This window comes from Heteronotia binoei, chromosome 6, assembly GCF_032191835.1.
Source record: "Heteronotia binoei isolate CCM8104 ecotype False Entrance Well chromosome 6, APGP_CSIRO_Hbin_v1, whole genome shotgun sequence".
In the NCBI taxonomy this organism is placed as follows: Eukaryota; Metazoa; Chordata; class Lepidosauria; order Squamata; family Gekkonidae; genus Heteronotia; species Heteronotia binoei.
In genome coordinates this window covers 97555724-97569930 of record NC_083228.1, presented here as the reverse complement: position 1 = coordinate 97569930, position 14207 = coordinate 97555724, and the positions used below count along the sequence as shown (strand labels likewise).

At 42.5% G+C, this 14207-nt stretch overlaps 1 protein-coding gene across 1 annotated transcript in view; it reads left to right on the top strand.

Moving 5' to 3' along the window:
• The window catches only part of EPHA4 (EPH receptor A4), a 253169-nt gene extending 239994 nt beyond the window's left edge, over window positions 1-13175 (top strand). The window contains exons 15-17 of the mRNA XM_060242183.1: window positions 1453-1646; window positions 12504-12659; window positions 12942-13175. Of these exons, the coding sequence (XP_060098166.1) occupies window positions 1453-1646; window positions 12504-12659; window positions 12942-13056 (465 nt within the window). The 3' untranslated portion in view covers window positions 13057-13175. The remainder of the gene's footprint in view (window positions 1-1452; window positions 1647-12503; window positions 12660-12941) is intronic.
• The last annotated feature ends 1032 nt before the right edge of the window (window positions 13176-14207 follow it).

Genomic DNA, 14207 nt, shown 5'->3' with positions numbered 1-14207 from the left:
GTTGTATTTCGTAAACAAGATGAGCATTTATTAGCAGTACAATGGAATTCAGAGCAATGTGGAAGCAAGTTTGCTGATGTTCTTTATGACCCCGAGCTCATAAGAGATCAAGAATACCCAGATTAATTGGACTAGTGATGTAGCTATGATGTCCTTTACCAGTTGAGGTAAAACAGATGGTTTGCAATTCATATCATAGATTGTCACATAGATAAATAAAAACTTCAATGTGGTTGTGAGGAGGAGGAATATACATCTTGCAGTTAGATGGCTTAGAAAGTTATTAAGTTTGTATCTGCAAATGGAAGGGTTGGTAGCCTGGGAGACAACACTTCTCTCTGTTACTGAACCACCAATAGCAGTGAAGTATGAATCCACATTACTTGCCATTGTGTCTTCGCCACTTTTCTTGTGAAACCAGTTCTACAGTTGTGTGAATCAATGTGTGTGGCCAATTAATCTTTGTTCCTTCTGTAAAAACTACCAAGACTGCCCATTAGTGCCAGCTATGATGAGGTGAAGGGTTGTGAACTGGGTACCCGGCTGTCAGGAACTAGATCTTGATTATGCATGAGCTCATTCTGTGTAAGGTTGCCAAACAGACAGTATGTGATAATGAGCCATATGTATGGAATGATTTGTGGTGTCTTTTATATCAGTTTGTGATTGCATTGGATACTGTTAATAATTATAGATTTTTAAATGGAACAGTAGACCTATTTGTAGCTGGACATTATGGGTACAGAGCAGCCCAAGGTAATTTTCCTTTTTGCATTTCACAAAAGACAGTCAGATCTGGGTAAGAGCAACTTGGACCAGGTATTAGAAGACAAGTCTAACCATTACACAGGAAACAAGAAAATAGCTTAGTCCTTGGGATGCATAAAAGCCACTGGAGGCCTTATTTTAGTTTCAGTTCCATCCCAAATGTCCAACAAGTAGTAAATCAACAAAGTATGATCAAATGTTGTAAACTGCCAACAGTGAATCCACAGGCCCCTATATTCAAGTCTGAAAACATATTTCTTTCGCTAATGTATATTTAGATGGGTGTCCACTGTGATCTAAACATGTAGGAGTATTTAGAAGGAAAGTGTAAGAGAAATGGAGTACACATTTTAATCTAATTATAAGTTTAAAATCAACTTTTAAGGATAAATTGCAATATAGCCCATTCTATTGAAAAGAAATTGTGACAGCAGATTCTGGGGAGTGCAAGATATAATTTTTTAAAAAAACATAAATCAATTAAGATTTTAATCACAGACTTAAAACAAAGCAATAACCATTGACAAAGCCAACAACAGCTGAAGCGTGTGCTTAATTTTTAAGTGTGTTTTTCTTTAAATTGGCAGTTCTCATCCTTGAACTCAATCACGAATATCCTGTTTTATGAACCAACCTGTACTTTATAATGTTACCCAGATCTCCTAAAATCTGGCTTTTTGTTAGGTTATCAAAGCCATCGAAGAAGGGTATCGGCTGCCACCCCCAATGGACTGCCCCATTGCTCTCCATCAACTGATGCTGGACTGCTGGCAGAAGGAACGCAGTGACAGGCCTAAATTTGGACAGATTGTCAACATGCTAGACAAACTCATCCGCAACCCCAACAGCTTGAAGAGGACAGGCTCTGAGAGCTCCAGGTCAGCTGTGCTTTCTTAATGGTGATGGATGAGGAAATAGATCGGTGGTGACAGGCAGCTGTAACTCACCCAAGCTTCAGTACTGAAACTGAAGACTGCTTCATAGTCCTGGCCATATTATTCAAGTGTGGTTTCCCCCCCCTGTTTTTATTCCTCCTGCAAAAAAAAAAAATAGCTGTAGAATGTTTGCCATTGGAGTTAGACTGGCATTCTATTGAGCACAAGAACCTTGTGGGATTCTGAAAACAATATTTTAATAATCATAGTGAATTTTTTTTCATAACATGGTCATTTTAATAACATTTATAAATGGTTCTGCAAATGTTGAAGAGATTTTTTAAAAAATCAGGAATAGAGGGAATCAAGAGTTCTGTATATTTTAAAAAGATTTATAGTCCTCCTAACGTTACGGTTATCTAGCAGGTTTTAAAGTCATATGGGAATCCTATGTTGCTTTAATTTGAAACAATTAAGAAGAGCATTTTTTAGAAATAAAGAAACAAATTGAAAGGAGGGGAGGGGGTTCATATTTTTCAAATCACTCACTGCCTGCTTACCATTAAAGGCTGGATTTAGTTCAAACCACTGGCTTAAGACAATACTAGGAACAGAAAAGCTTATCTAATAAGACATCCCCTTTGAATAACGACATGTTTTTTTTAAAAAAAAATCAACCAACCAATGGAACCTCCCTCTCGGCTTGGCTTCGCGAACGAAGATTTAAGAAGGGTGCAATAGTCCACGTCTGCTGCAGGCTCGCTGGTGGCTGACAAGACCAATGCGGGACAGGCAGGTCCGGCCACAGTGGCTGCAGGGAAAAGTCTGATTTAGGGTTGGTGCTGTAGCAGTGCGATTCTTCCTCAATCTCCTTTTGTCCTCAAGACCAGCTATGTGTGCGTTCTCAAAAGAAGAGACAGCCTGGTGGATGGTGTGCCTCCATGCTTTGCGATCTGAGGCTAGGTCAGACCACTGGTGATGGTTGATGCGACAGGTGCCAAGGGATTTCTTCAAGGAGTCCTTGTACCTCTTCTTTGGTGCCCCTCTATTTCGATGGCCGGTGGAGAGTTCACCATACAGGGCAATCTTGGGAAGGCGGTGGTTTTCCATCCTAGAAATATGCCCTGCCCAGCGCAGCTGCGTCTTCAACAGCAGTGCCTCGATGCTGGTAACCTCCACCCGCTTGAGAACTTCAGTGTTGGTCACAAAGTCACTCCAGTGGATGTTGAGGATGGTGCGAAGGCAGCGCTGATGAAAGCGCTCAAGGAGTCGCAGGTGATGACGGTATAAAACCCACGATTCGGAGCCGTAGATGAGGGTTGTCATCACAACTGCTTTGTAAACATTGATCTTTGTGCCTTTTTTCAGATGCTTGTTGCTCCATACTCTTTTGTGCAGTCGGCCAAAGGCACGGTTTGCCTTTGCCAGCCTGTTGTCGATCTCCTTGTCGATCTTAGCATCTGAGGAGATGATGCACCCCAGGTAGCTGAACTGCTGGACTGTCTTCAGAACTGATTCACCCACAGTGATGCAGGGAGGGTGATAATCTTCCTGGGGTGCAGGCTGGTGGAGAACTTCTGTCTTCTTCAGACTAACTTCTAGGCCGAATAGCTTGGCAGCCTCTGCAAAGCAGGACATCATATGCTGCAGAGCTGATACCGAGTGGGAGACGAGTGCAGCATCATCAGCAAACAGTAGCTCTCGGATGAGTTTTTCCATTGTCTTGGAGTGGGCCTTTAGTCGCCTCAGGTTGAACAGGCTGCCATCGGTGCGATAGCGGATGTAGACACCATCGTCATCATCTAGATCTACTGCGGCTCTTTGAAGCATCATGCTAAAGAAGATCGTAAAGAGAGTTGGCGCGAGAACACAGCCTTGCTTTACACCTGTGCCTATTGGGAAGGTCTCCGAGAGGTCGTTGCAGTGTCTGACTTGGCCTCGTTGGTCTTCGTGTAGCTGGATGATCATGCTGAGGAACCTTGGGGGACATCCTAAACGTTCCAAGATTTGCCACAGGCCTTTCCTGCTAACGGTATCGAAAGCTTTGGTAAGGTCGACAAAAGTCACATACAGAGCCTTGTTTTGTTCCCTGCATTTCTCTTGGAGCTGCCTGAGAACAAATACCATGTCGGTGGTGCTCCTGTTAGCTCTGAAGCCGCACTGGCTCTCTGGGAGGAGTTCTTCTGCAATGGCGGGCACCAGTCTGTTCAGGAGTATTCTGGCAAGGATTTTTCCTGCGATGGAGAGCAGGGTTATCCCCCGGTAGTTGGAGCAGTCTGACTTTTCCCCTTTGTTCTTGTATAGGGTGATGATGATTGCATAGCGAAAGTCCTGTGGTAATTTGCCTTGTTCCCAGCAGGTGACAAGTACTTTGTGAAGTGAGCTATGTAGTACTGTGCCCCCATGCTTCCAGATCTCTGGTGGAATTCCATCAACTCCTGCTGCCTTGCCACTTTTCAGTTGCTTGATGGCTTTAACAGTCTCTAGAAGAGTGGGGATCTCATCCAACTCTGTTTTCACTGGTTGAAGTGGGGTGAGGTGGATTGCTGAATCTTGAACTACGCGGTTGGCACTGAAGAGGACCTGAAAATACTCCGACCACCGGTTCAATATGGATGCCTTGTCGGTGAGGAGCACTTGGCCGTCTGCACTACGCAAGGGACTCTGAGACTGATATGATGGACCATATACTGCCTTCAGGGCTTTGTAGAACCCTCTTAAATCACCAGTGTCTGCACACAGCTGGGTTCTCTCAGCAAGCTTGGTCCACCACTCGTTCTGAATGTCTCGAAGCTTGCGCTGGAGGTTGCTACATACAGCGCGAAAGGTTGCTTTTTTCCCAGGACAGGAGGGCTGAGCAAGATGTGCTTGGTAGGCAGATCTCTTTTTCGCCAGTAAATCTTGGATCTCTTGATTGTTCTCATCAAACCAGTCCTTGTTCTTCCTTGTGGAGAACCCAAGGACTTCTTCAGAGATCTGCAGGATGGTAGTTTTTAGGTGTTCCCAGAGTGCTTCTGGAGAAGGGTCTGTGGGGCAACTGGGGTCCTCAATTCTTGACTGGAGTTTTGCCTGGAAGGCAGCTTTAACTTCGGCTGACTGGAGACTGCCAACCTGAAACTTCCTCCGAGGGATACCTCCTCTCCTGGGTGTGGGTTTAAAGTGAAGACGGAGATTGCAGCGTACAAGACGATGATCCGTATGACATTCTGCACTGGGCATTACTCGGGTGTGTAAGACATCTCGAAGGTCTCTCTGGCGCACCAGAATGTAGTCGATAAGGTGCCAGTGCTTGGACCGTGGGTGCATCCAGGTTGTCTTCAGACTGTTCTTCTGCTGAAAGATAGTGTGGTGATGGTGAGCTGGTGCTCCATGCAGAATTCTAGCAGGAGGCGCCTGTTGTCATTGCAGTTGCCAATGCCGTGTTTGCCAAGTACTCCTTACCAGGCTTCCGAGTCTTTACCTACTCTGGCATTAAAGTCGCCAAGGATGATCACCTTGTCCTCTGTAGGGGTCTTCCGTACGAGGTTGTGTAGATCAGCATAGAACTTGTTCTTTTCTGCAGGATCTGCTTGAAGGGTTGGGGCATACACACTGAAGAGTGTTGCATGCTGCTTGTTTTGAAGTGGGAGGCGCATGGACATGATGCGATCTGAGTGACCTGTTGGCAGGTTTTCGAGTTTGGAGGCAATGGAGTTCCTGACCATGAAGCCAACGCCAGAAAGGCGGCTCTCAGCCTTTGACTTACCTGACCAGTAGAGGGTATAGCCAGCACCGTGTTCTTGAAGACTACCTTCCTCAGGGAAATGGACCTCACTGAGAGCTGCTATGTCGATATTCAACCTGAGAAGTTCGTGGGCAACTAGAGCAGAGCGTCGTTCAGGGCGACCACTGTCTACTGTGTCAAGCATGGTTCTGATGTTCCAACACGCAAGCTTTAGTCTTTGCACACTTTGTGAGGCAGGTGCATGCCTTTTCTTTGTTGTTGTTTTTTGACCGCAAGTAAGGATGCCCGTTGACCGCGGCTAGCCAACTGGGGTGGAGGAGACGAGCTTTGTTTAGGCCACCTTTTCTAGGCCCCTCTCCGTGTGGAGCAAGCAGTGCTGTCCCTAGATAAGGCTGCTTGGTCGTTCAGGGTGCTGCCGAAAAATGCTTTCGTCTCCGGGTTAGCATCAGGCGACCAATACCCTGAACCGCCTACATGCAGGATCGGGACTGCGGCTTCCAGTGGCACCTTCCACCTGCTGTTTCGCCCCTTGCCCATCGCTGCAGGACTTGATGCGTTGTGGGTTGTGTATGTGGATATGCCCTTCAGGCCTGCGCAGAGGAATTTTTTAGGTGAAGCCCAGTGTGCGCGGTACTGGCCCCACCCTTTCACCTGGGGGTCATCTGCCATGGCCCAGTAAGCCGGGACGCCGGCAGCGAGTCCTCCAGGTGGTAGGTGTTACATTAACGAGCTCTATCTGCCCGGGTTTGATGTTAGAGTTTTCCTTCTCTTAGGCTGGCAAGGTTGGTGGGCCCAGCCTGCCCATCCGGTTATACCGCCGGACAATTCGGTCGCACCATGACGTAGCAAACTCTGTGAAAAACGGGGGGACCAGTGAGAAGGTGTTGCTACGGATGCAGTAATGCAGGAGAGGCCATTGCAGTGACCATCTGCCAGGCATAGCCAGACAGTGACCACGCGGCATTCACTACACCGGGAGAGGAGAGGCTATGTATTGCGCATACACTTTCCCTGGGGGGTAGGATACCCAGAGGGAGCCCACCCACCCCCACCCCCCCAATGGAACCTCCAGTGTATTATTAATTATCTCTTTGAAGAAACTGACGTAAACCAAAATTGTAATACAGCAAAATGTAATACTTTTTCCTCATCCTGTACAACTTCAGAATCTTGAAAGAAGGAAGCCTCTCCTGGAATCTGGCTGAGCAGCTCATGGTGGTAGAATCCATCAGCTTTACCCTGAGTGTTACTCAAGACCTTATCATGCAGTAGCTACAGCTGTTCTGTAAACAGGCATAGCTGAGATACTAACTTCAGGAATTGTGTGATTATCAATGCAGTCCAAAGAAGAATTATTCCCTTCTAAGTTCATTGGCATCAGTAGACTTAGAAGAATGTAACTCTGTTTAGGATTGCACTATAGATTTTCTGCGGATCTCAGACTTTGCTGAGTAGAATTGTAGGATTCAGGCCACTGAGTATCCACTTGAGAAGACAGGCTCCTCGCAGACCCTTCAATCGGGTAACAAGTGTTCTAGGGACTAAAATGCAAGGATCTCACTGAGTGAAGACAACATAACTCAAAAAATCAAGAATGCAAGAACAAATTTTCAGGTATTGACAGCTCACTGATGAGACTAGAGGAATGAAGTGAAATAGCTGATCCAGAGGCAAGGTTTGGGGGAAGAAAACATCCAAAAATGACACACATTTCTAGGTGAAAGAATAATAATTCTATATTTCTTAAATCAGCCTCCTTGAATGAATTCTGCAGTTAAAGGTAGCCAGACGAGATTCAACCCCTGATAGTACAAACTCATGGAAAAAATGCTGTTTTTCATGTATAAAGTATGTCCCTCTGTTTGTTTGTTTGTTTTAAATTAATCAGATTTTTATTAACAGATTTTCAGTTTACAATAAAGAACACTGTAATCTATCACCTCAAATAATGCAGCCTTAGTGAGGATATAATAAATGTTAAAAAAACAAGAAAAAGAAAGAGTAATCCATAAAATAGAGAGCCAAGGAGCAGTCATATAATTATACTGAAGAGCATCCAGTGAAAATACATTCTGTTGACTGATTCTACTGTAGGAATGTACAAATAACTGTCCCAATATTCTATTAAGAAACCCAGTTAATCAAACTCAACTAATTAGAGCTCACAGTTTTTTGTATTCAGACCAGAGGAGAGAAAGTGAGCCCAGAACATATTAGAAATAGAACATATCATGATAAAAACGGTTTTTTGGGGAGAATATTATGTTTGGTGAGATATTCCACTATTTGGAACCAGAACACAGTACATTTTTCTTGAGTACATTCTGTCAGAGCATCAGCACTATAAGTTGAGATTTTACTTAGTAGGAAATAATCCCACAGTCGGGTTCTCCAAGCATGTATTGAAGGCAGAGCCTTGTCTTTCCAGTGTGCAGTAACCTCCAATCGTGCTACTGCCAGCAAGAGGGCAATCCTGTCTACAGAAATTTTGTTTGATGGTGCATTGGGCCACCAGCCTAACAGAACAGTCTCTTGGTGAAAGGGGAGAGATTCTCCAGTGATTTCCTTAATTTTTTTTTTAATATAAGAACCCCAAAATTATGAATTTTAGGGCAGGACCACCACAGATGTATGAAGTCACCACCTTGTCTGTCCCTCTGTCACCATTGCTTACTATTTACATTACCAAAGATGGACTATTAGCCCTTTGAGGCAACTATTAGCCCTTCCTTCCTTCCTTCCTTCCTTCCTTCCTTCCTTCCTTCCTTCCTTCCTTCCTTCCTTCCTTCCTTCCTTCCTTCCTTCCTTCCTTCTTTCTTTATTTTTCATATTTATATCCCACCCTCCCCGCCGAAGCAGGCTCAGGGCGGCTAACAACATTGAATATCAACAATAAAACCATAAAGCAGTAAAAAACAATTACAATAATATCAGTTAAAATTAACAATTGCAATTTAAAGTATTAAACAATTTTAAAACAGCAATTTTGGTGCTAAGTTCCATACCATGATGTTGAGCAACTCTGTACTTTAGCTGAAGGCCATTCGAAATAATGTTGTTTTGCAGGCCTTGCGTAATTGCACAAGATCTGATTGTTCTGACTGCCTCTGATGCTTAACAAGTGTTTCCCCCCTCCCTGTGTTAAATTATTTAAGAGGGGTGGATGCATAATACCAGCTATTTTATCTCCTTAAGTTGTATTTGATTCCAATCTGCCAATAAACATAGATCTGGAGAGATTGAAACAAAAGTTTCCATAATGATGAGCCTCCAAAGAAAGCAGTCATAGACCACCTAAAGAAGTATAACACTTAATTCCAAAATGGCTTGTAATAAATCAAATATCAAAATCTCTTATATTAAATTCTCACATACAAAAGTACTTCTAATACAGAAACAACAATACAATACATAGAACCAGGAATCCCATAATTCTTATGATGCTTTCACTATCCAATCAATTAGTCCTGTACTCTGGGAAGGAATCCAAAGATTCTCTTTTCAATGATAATTAAATCTTCCATGGATCCAGCTCTCATAGTAATGAGTCAGTACTCCATCTCTCATTTCACAAACAGTTTTTCCAGCTTTTCACTTCAAAAATACATGTCTGGCAAGAACACTTTATAACACAGCATACTCTCTAGTACACTGCACCCAGTTCTATCTATTGTATTGTTGTTTCTGCATTAGAAGTACTTTTGTATGTGAGAATTTGAAGTAAGAGATTTTGATATTTGATTTATTACAAGCAATTTTGGAATTAAGTGTTCTACTTCTTTAAGTGGTGTATGAGTGCTTCCTTTGGAGGCTGGTCATCATGGAAACTTCTGTTTCAATCTCTTCAGTTCTAGCCATGATTCTCATTTGGGTTGCTTATAAACATAGATTGGCAACATACTTTAGTTATTGCTATAGTACAGAATCTGTTATTTAGAATTTTTAAAAATATCACACGGGGTTTTTTTGTGAGGGTGGAAGCCAAAAATGGCTTTGATGCGCTCTCTGTACAGCAGAGTCTATACAGTAAATGTCCTTTTTTTGTTACATGTTATTATTAAAAAATAATATGACAGTTACTTCCAGATTGGATTACTGTAACTCACTTTATGCAGGCTTGCCCTTTGGACTGATCTGGAAACTCCAGCTGGTGCTAAATGCAGCAGCTTGGCTGTTGATAGTGTCTGTGTGGGCAAGCATCCAGCCAGCACTGTATAAATTGTACTGCCAACCAGCCAAGTACCAGATCCATTTCAAGGTCCTAGTTTTGACATTTAAAGCCTTACATGGCCTGGAACCAACATAACTACTACGGGACTGTTTCTCCCCATGTGTGCCCTGAAGATCATTAAGCTCTGGTTCACAATATCTACTCACCATCCCTGGCTCAAAGGATGTCCGGCTTGCCTCAACCAGGGCCAGGGCTTTTTTGGCCTTGGCCCCAGCCTGGTGGAATCAGCCCCCTACAGAGATATGGGCGCTTATGATTTGTTACCTTTTCGTAGAGCCTGTAAAACAGAGCTATTCCGCTGGGACTTTGGTTGAGGCAACGGGCATCCTGTCCCATCAGCTGGCCTTCTTTGCTGTGATACCATCTTATTGCTCTACCATCACCCATTGTATTTTTAGACCATCACTACACTGAATTGTTGAATGTGCCTAATTGAAACTGCCATCTATAGTATATAACTTGCCTATTGTTTTATTGTACTGCCTCATATTGTTTTGATTTTAATTGTAAGTTTAAATTGTTGTTTTGGGGAAGGGCAGAATATGAACTAAAATAAATAAATAGTTATATTGAAGATGTCTGAAAGAGAAACTGAAGCATGAATTCCACAAAGCAAAAATCAAAGCCAGCATTATTATTTGCCAGCCCTAGCATATATCAGTCAGGAATTGATTGATTAAGGAATGTTTTAATTCCCTGCTGTGCATGCAGGCACTTAGCTTGCTTGCAAACTTGGCTAGCATAACATGCCTTTCTGAGGCATTTCCTAAGATGTGAGGTTCTAAACTAAGAAGATGCATAGATCCACACATAAATGTTGCTGCATGTTAAAATTTGAGCTTCTAATGTAGATACAAGCTACATTAAGGGATCCTGCCAAGGTGAACTAACTCCCTTGTTCAAAATGCTCCTGATATAAAACAGATTTTCTGTATGGCATATTTTGTGAGCAAAATGGGGCAGGATGTTTCTGATTTCACCACTTCAGGCAGAGGTTGAATAGCATCTCCAGAAAGGTTGTAAGTACAGGTTATCACACACAGCAAATCACTGTCTTTGAGATTCTTTTCAGCTTGTGTGCATTGATCCCACATCTGAAAGCATGGACAAAAAACACTAAATCTGATTTGATTTAATTTAGCGGGTTAAAGTATCATTTATGACCAATCAACATACCAATAAACATTTATTTTAGTGTGGGTTGCTACTAATGGGCAGCTCAACTAGCTGCCACAATTTCTGGGCACCATTGCTGGCTCTGGATTCAGCCAGCATTGCTTCTTGGCTTTGTTTATTCAGCTGGCACAGACTGCAGTGAGAAGAGCCAAGCCTCATCTTCTCCCCGCACATGCCTTAAAACAACTGAATTAGCTGATGCTGCTTAGGACCAAGGCCTTCCACCTGGCCAAAATGATTGGCTGTCTTGGGAAAACTCCATTCATCTTTAGATGCCTCAGGCTACTTGCAAATTATCATTTTGTACATGCTAATAACCCACAGTATTCCCATTGGCCTAGTTAGGAGCTAACCAGTCTAAGACCAGGTCTATTTCTTATAAACCATCACTGCCAATAATGCAGATCAGATGAAAAAAGATCTCCAATCTGAAGAAGACCCCCAAATTCCTGCTAAGCATCAAAAGACTAATAACAAATCCTGCAGTATTCTAGTTAAGGTTGGTGGATGAGACAGCAGCTGAAGAAAGTCTGCATGCTGGAGCAAACACTCCTATGCTTTCTTTGATTGAGTTGACTACCCAAAACTTCTGGCTTTGGAGCCTTGCATTCAATTTCCTTCCAAGGCATGGACAACCACACCCCAACTTTTCTTTGTTTTAATGGTATTGCTTTATTACTGAAGCAGTACACATTTGTGGTAACTGCCACTTCTAAGTATCTGCACCTTTACTTTTGAACTCCTGGGTGACATATTAAGTTCTCTAGATAAATGCATCTTGGAGAACAGCATCACCTGCTCAGGATAGGCACAATAATGATAGTACAATAGCATTACAGACATAGTTCAGGAGTGTCAAACATGCGGCCCGGGAGCCGAATGAGGTCCCCAGAGGACTCCTATCAAGCCCCTGAGTAACTGGCCGTCATCTGCTTCCTTCTCCCTCTCTTGCTTCCTTCTGCATCACAGTTTGTTTTACCAAGCTTGCTTAATCGCATAGGAGATACAGAACAAAACCTCTATTTTCTCCATTGGGTGAGGTTCCTCCCTTGGAGAGGAAGGTGGGAAGGGATAGCTTGCTTCAAAGGAAGCTCTGGCTCTTTCTTTCCTTCCCCGGGGGTCCAGGAGGGGGAGGAGCCTCAGCCAATAGAAGGAAGAGAGGCTTGGCTCAGTAGCTCTGCTGTGCAATTGAGAGAGCCTGGATTACACAGGAGAGGTACAAAGAAAGCACCTTTAAGACCAACAAGTGCTAATGTTTTAAGCATGTTTTATTTTAAGGGGTTTTTTATTATTTGTGTTTGTCTGTGTTTTTTGAAGGGCTATATCTCTGCTACGGGGCATTACATTTTATGGCCCGGCCTGGCAAGGTCTCATTTATGTTGGATCCATCTCTCATAACAAATGAGTTTGACATCCCTGTATTAGGTTATCACAGATATATGTAAATGTACAGTAGTAACAGTGACATTTCACTTCAGTCTCTCCACAAGCAAAGTTGCTTTTTATTGGGAACTTTAGTATTAAATCAGTGCTAAGTAGGTTTTCAAAGGCAAGAAATTAACCTCTAACTCTCACTATAGTGATTTCAAGTATCTGTACTGAGTACAAAAGCTGGTGCAGTTTAAATTGTTAGATATTTTGCATGTTGGTTCGATTGCTTATTTGTTTTTGAGGCAAATCTCTTTCTCAACTCTTCCTGTCTCTGTTTCTCTCTCTCTTTCCCCTCTAGACCTAATACTGCTTTGCTGGATCCAAGTTCTCCTGAATTCTCAGCCATAGTTTCTGTTGGTGATTGGCTCCAGGCTATTAAGATGGAGCGATACAAGGATAACTTCACGGCTGCCAGCTACACTACCCTAGAGGCTGTGGTGCATATGAACCAGGAGTAAGTACTCAGCGGTATAACAAAAAAACTGGTAAATCTGGATTTAATCGGCTTCTTTTGCTTTGTGCTGCATATCATTACATTCATTATAGCATTGGAATGCCTTGAGTCTTGAACATATATAACTTTGCTTGAAGCAGTACTTTTAGACATTTAATTAACATTTTTATATATCCACCTTGCTTCGCATTCTTTTTATTTTTTGTGCTTTTTAAAATGTGTTTGCTGGATTTGCCTCTAACATCAAGTTCTCACCCTTTGACATCTTTTTGCTTCATACAGTGACCTGGCAAGAATTGGAATTACTGCCATTGCACACCAGAATAAGATTCTGAGCAGCGTCCAGGCAATGAGGACCCAAATGCAACAAATGCACGGCAGAATGGTTCCTGTTTGAGCCAGTACTGAACAAACTCTTGAAATTAGTTTACCTCATTCATGCACTTTAATTGAAGAACTGCACTTTTTTTTACTTCTTCTCCTCGCCGTTTGAAATAATAATAAAAATAATTAAAAGATTTGCAGCATTGATTGATTACATAAAGATTACTGAGAACTTTGCGGGGAGGGACCTGCAGAAATGACAGCCAGTCATTTGAAAACAGGCCTGGAACAAATTGTTTCTTGGAATATACTTCTATGTGGATCAACATTATATAATATACATGTATCTATATAATATCACATACAGGTTCTGATGCTGTGTTTGCTACCAGATACTCTGTGTGTGAACGAAGGAAAGTACTATTGTCCCCTCAACAGCCATTGGGATTACAATAATTGTGTTTGGTTTGTGGAATAAACCACAAGTGGTCATCTTTACTGGAATGAAGAATCTTCTGAAGAAAATGTTGGCATATTCTGGGATCAGTGGTACTTTGCAGAAACTTCAGAGGCAGACATACTTTTGCTGATTAATGCCTGTCACACAAAGATTTACCCACCTGCAAGCTGAGACAGCGAGCAACCTGTATGAATTACCGGATTTGGGGAGGTTGTGATATTGGCTCTTGTGATGCCACATGGAGTTTTATCTCTGTCTTCATTTTTGAAAACATCAGCCAGCCATTCTTGACTATGGATCTTCCGGACATGCATCCTTTTGTCTTTATAAGAGACATTTGCTTGTGCATCACTGAAAAGGTCAGTGGAAATATGACTTCACATCATGTCTTTGTCTCCCTGTTAGTAATAAAGCAGAATGTATTTATGATGTATACCTGTAAAATAGTAATATTTTTATTTTGAATTTGATAAGGGTTTGTACCCTATGCAGAGGTTTGGTTTCTCTGCAAAATGGGTCTCAATAAGAACCTGCATGTACAGTTCAAGCGCATGTACCATTAACATACCTACATGATCTATGTACTTCCTTTTGTAGTATCTAAATTACATGGCTTCTACCTATGTGCATTGGATTCTACACACATTAATTAGACTTTATTAAAAGAAACTCTACCACTGGTAAGTGTCAGGACCAACTTTCCTCTAAAAAGAGTATAAATGGGCAGTCTTCGCAATGGAGGACGGTAAGCAGTGGGGTGCCGC